The sequence below is a fragment of the Geotrypetes seraphini genome, chromosome 3 (genome assembly GCF_902459505.1).
Source record: "Geotrypetes seraphini chromosome 3, aGeoSer1.1, whole genome shotgun sequence".
NCBI classification, from domain to species: domain Eukaryota; kingdom Metazoa; phylum Chordata; class Amphibia; order Gymnophiona; family Dermophiidae; genus Geotrypetes; species Geotrypetes seraphini.
Genome location: NC_047086.1, coordinates 225,301,974 through 225,306,685, shown reverse-complemented (window position 1 = coordinate 225,306,685; position 4,712 = coordinate 225,301,974). Strand labels below are relative to the sequence as shown.

General features: G+C 44.6%; 1 protein-coding gene across 4 annotated transcripts; it reads left to right on the top strand.

Moving 5' to 3' along the window:
* The first annotated feature begins 755 nt into the window (after nucleotides 1-755).
* On the top strand, nucleotides 756-4,454 carry ZC3H10 (zinc finger CCCH-type containing 10). Of its 4 annotated transcripts, none has more exons than XM_033939501.1 (2): nucleotides 756-988; nucleotides 1,914-4,454. In XM_033939501.1, exon 2 carries the CDS (start codon nucleotides 1,972-1,974, stop codon nucleotides 3,160-3,162), a length of 1,191 nt encoding a protein of 396 aa, XP_033795392.1. In that variant the 5' UTR covers nucleotides 756-988; nucleotides 1,914-1,971; the 3' UTR covers nucleotides 3,163-4,454. The 4 variants fall into 4 exon arrangements, with proteins under 4 accessions (XP_033795392.1, XP_033795397.1, XP_033795393.1 ...); XM_033939506.1 differs by having other exon boundaries at nucleotides 772-788; XM_033939502.1 differs by lacking the exon at nucleotides 756-988 and adding an exon at nucleotides 1,132-1,649.
* Nucleotides 4,455-4,712: the final 258 nt, after the last annotated feature.

The following is a 4,712-nucleotide window of genomic DNA, read 5'->3' as shown; positions in this document are numbered from 1 at the left end:
AAAATAAAAAAGGAAGATTTAGGAGAAGTTAGAGAAGCTTTGTTAACACTGGTGCAAAGGGTAGGCACTCTGGAGGACAGAGAATACAATGAGAAGGTGGAAGCACAAGCAGGGTATGATACTCCAGTGTTTCAGTGATCTGATGACTTTATAGACCAAGGGTGTCAAAGTCCCTCCTCAAGGGCCGCAATCCAGTCGGGTTTTCAGGATTTCCCCAATGAATATGCATCAGATCTATTTGCATGCACTGCTTTCATTGTATGCTAATACAGTGGTTTCCAACCCTGTTCTGGAGGATCACCAGACCAATCAGGTTTTCAAGATAGCCCTAATGAATATGCATGAGAGAGATTTGCATATAATGGAGGTGACAGGCATGCAAATCTGCCTCATGCATATTCATTAGGGCTATCTTGAAAACCCGACTGGCCTGGGGGTCCTCCAGGACAGGTTTGAGAGTCTAGACTCAGTGGTTCCCAATCCTGTCCTGAAGGACCATCAGGCCAATCGGGTTTTCAGGATAGTCCTAATGAATATACACGAAGCAGATTTGCATGCCTGTCACTTCCATTATATGCAAATCTCTCTCGTGCATATTCATTAGGGCTAGCCTGAAAGCCCGATTGGTCTAGTGGTCCTCCAGGACAGAGGTGGGAACCATTGCTCGCTCGTCCTGTCACCAGGTGGAACAAGTTTTCTCAACTATTTATTGGACGGTCACCGGAAGCTCCGCCTCTCCACCGGACGTCGAGATCATAGAGTTGGCAGCGGGCTAGGGCATACTTCCGGTGTGATCTCCATTGTGTGTTTGTGGCGTCGTCGCTCAACGCCTGCAATTGCTGCTGCTAGAAGCGATCGCGCGTCTCCCTTCCTCGTTCGCTAGCTTTGTCGCCGCTGCTGTGTCTGCGTCGTCCTAACAGCCCTTCCCCGTCCAGCGCCGCGCAGCGTTCGCTTTCCGGGAGCTTTAGCCGCAGCGCGGGCTTGGAAGGTCAGTGTAGGCCCCAAGCGCGCGGCCGATAGAAAGGTGGAGGGCGCGGGCTGTTCTGGTTGCTGTTTTAGGCTGAGGGGTGGCTTTTTCTTCTTTCTTTTGGGTTTGGATGGAGGCTTAAGTAGTGAATAAGGGTGGGGGGTGGGGGGGACTTTCTATGTAATGTATATAAACGTGGCTTTAAAACACAGAGAATAGGTTTTAGCTGGAAGGAAGTAAAGGAAGATTCGGGTGTTTACCTGGGAGGGTGAAAGGACATCATTGATATGGTAGGCTGCTATCAAATTCTGGGTTTTTTTTAAATTTTTTTGTACAAGAAAGGGTGATATCCCCTCTTCTAGTCCATTATTCAGCTCACTTTACCAGTACCAGAGCTCAGGGGGTACCTTATCTCTTCAGATTAGTAGTAGAGTTAATAGCAAGGAGTAGGACAGGTGGAGTTAATGCGCAGCTTATTCGATGCTTACTATGTGATTAAGCATCATTTTTAAGTTCTAATTTAATGCAGCTTAGTTGGGAAATTGAGGTAGTAGCAGGCAGTGCCCGATTATGAAACATGGGCCAAGCCCTAACTAAGTAAAACAATCAACGCAGTTAAATTTCTTAAATATAATTTGGCCAAGAACAAGCATTCCAAATGAACAGTGAAGACATAAAGCAGGTAATATTGTTGCAAAGTCTAGTTGTAATAAATAACAGAGAGGGGCTGGGAAACTGATAGGTAAAACAGCTGGAAGAAGCATTGAGGAGACCTTTTAAATCTAAAAGATATAGGCTAAAATATTCCTGGAGAAGCACAAATTGAATTGTGTCTAAATGTTAAGTGCTGGTATGATAGAGATTCTCCAGAGCATATTAGCAGCTTTATAACACTTTTCATCCTGGTGCAGATTTTAATAGCTGTACCTGATGTTCTTTCTTACAGCTGTTTGCAGAGCGCTGCTTTTGCTGGTACTGCGCAGATATTGAGCGTGGGGGGAAAAATGCCAGACAGGGATAACTATGTAAACAGCAGTGGCAGCGATGAAGCAGCGACCAACACTGAGGACATCTGCAGAGATTTCCTGCGCAATGTCTGCAAGCGCGGTAAGCGTTGCCGGTTCCGCCACCCCGAAGCGACTGAGGTATCTGACTTGGGCGTGCGCAAGAATGAGTTCATCTTTTGCCATGACTTTCAGAACAAAGAGTGTGACCGCCTGAACTGCAGGTTCATTCATGGCAGTAAGGAAGATGAAGAATACTACAAAAAATCAGGAGAGCTCTCCCCTCGCCTCCGCCAAAAAGTAGCTGAGGGCTTAGGGCTTGACCCCACAGATCTCCCCAACAGCAAAAGTGAAGTCCCAATATGCCGGGACTTCCTGAAGGGCGATTGCCAGAGAGGTACCAAGTGCAAGTTCCGTCACCTTCAGAGAGATTATGAGTATGGCTATGATTACGATGGCAGAAATTTGGCCATAATCAACCAGGCTGTCAGGTTTGATCGGTATGACCCTTACTCTGGGATGTACGAGACCGAGCGCTATGATGAGCTTGATCCGGTTTTGAAGAGGAGGCGAGTGGATGGGATGCGCTTTGAGACCTATGAGTATAGTGTTACAGCTCCGCGCTCCATTGAATACCATGTGCTGGAGGAGGAGAATGTGATGCTGCGCAAGCGTGTAGAGGACCTAAAGAAACAGGTCTCAAATCTGGTGGCCACAAATGAAGTGCTCCTGGAACAAAATGCTCAGTTCCGTAACCAAGCAAAAGTCCTGAGCCTGGGTTCCACTGCCTCTGCCACAGAGCAGACTCTAGCACCCACAGTGGGCACAGTGACCAATTACAACCACACTATTGCACAAACACATACCACTTTAAGTAGCCAGGCAATGCAGCCGCGCCCTGTTACCCAGCAGGAATTGGTGGCTCCAACTGGAGCCCCAACTGCGCCCCAGGCTAGTGCAGCACCTTTAATGAACCCAGAGATCACCCCACTTTCTGCTGCCCTGGCGCAGACTATTGCACAAGGAATGGCCCCTCCGGTTTCAATGGCTCCAGTAGCAGTGTCTGTGGCACCAGTGGCTGTTTCAATGGCTCAGCCTCTACAAGGTATTACCATGAGCCATGCCACCACACCCATGGTGACCTACCCAGTTGCATCCCAAGGCATGCGCATTACAGCTATGCCCCATTAATTCTTACAAGCCATGTTTATTTTTGTAGTGCAGAAAGTTATTTAATGGCTTTCTTTTTTCTTTTGTGTAGATCATATGATAACCACTGTGTGTTTGGTAGCAGGGGATGCATTGCCAGAAGATGTGAAATTAAGTGTAAGAAAAAAAAAAATTGCTCTTCATTTGGGGGGGGGGAGGGGATTGGAGCAACTTATGCTGAAGGACATTTAAGAGATTCTTTGAGATTCCAGGCAGTGTATATAGCCCATCGTGGAGCAGGAAGATGAAAAACTTGAAGGGCATTGGAATGTTCTATCACCAATATCCTGAGTTAGTGGTATCAAATAATGGAGGTATATTCCAGAATAATTTGACACTGTTTTCTCCACCCAACAGCATCCTTCAAACTCTGAAGCCTGATGACCCTACATGTTTCTCCTAGCCTTAGGCTAGGCTAAATGTTTATAGTTTTAATTGTACATCACTAACACATAGTATTCCCCAGTCTTCTGCTGTCAATTGTTTTATTATCCCTTGTACTAATTGAAAAAAGACATTGAAGAATCTGTAGAGTTACTAGTTTGGAACATACTTTGAGCATTTAATCTGTTGCAGGAATGGTTGTGCTCAAGGGGAGTTCAAATCTCCATTCTGCTCTGATATGCTAGGAAGATGCTTTTTCAGTCGGAAATGTATTTGCTTTGAGAAATGTCCAGGTTTCTCTTGTGGCCTGGTGGTTATTCTCTCAGGAGTTCATTAACATGCAGAGCAGAGAGCTTAGCATCAGTTATAGTCTCCCTAGGACTACTCTTTGCTTTGTTTTTGATTAAAAAGCATGAGCCTAACAGAAGAGCAGGTTTGTTTTTTGTTTTTTTTAATTCTGTGCTCTCACAGCTAGGGTCTATCAGATCCAGTATGCAATTTAAATTCTAATTAAAGAAAAAAGTTGTGAAGTAATACATATAATGGGTGGGTAAAAGCTTTTAAATATGACTAAAACATAAACAAATACCCAAGATAGGTGGTTTCCTGGTTCCCTTGGACTAACACAGTGCCCAGTCTCTTATGAGTGAAGCTTTTCTTGCAAGTTAAATCTGTTTCTTTATAGCATATAGTGACCCCTTTCTCCCTGTACTGTGCCCAGTTTTTAGTTTTATGCCATTTCACATTTGCTCATGCTTTGACAGTATTTTATGTGTGTTGTAAACAATTTGCTTTAAACTTTATCTCCCCCCAGACTGATACATTCATACATCTAAAAAAGTGATTAATGTAAAGTTTTCAGCCATGTATAAAAAATTGTACTCCCTCCCTTCAAAGCATCCCTGTGTGTTTTCTGAAGTTCACTGCATTTGATTGAATGTGAATGTTTAGAATGTGTAGATGCATGGCACAGATGTAGCAAAGAAGAGCAGCATACCAACTGAAAACAAATACAGGCCACCTAATTTGATTTCTTTCAGAATTGGGAGGAAAATTAAATGAGTGCAATGAAATCTGAAACTGGCTTTTGGGTCTCATAATACAATACGGGGGGGGGGGGGGGGGAGAGAAGAAGAGCCACAGGTTAT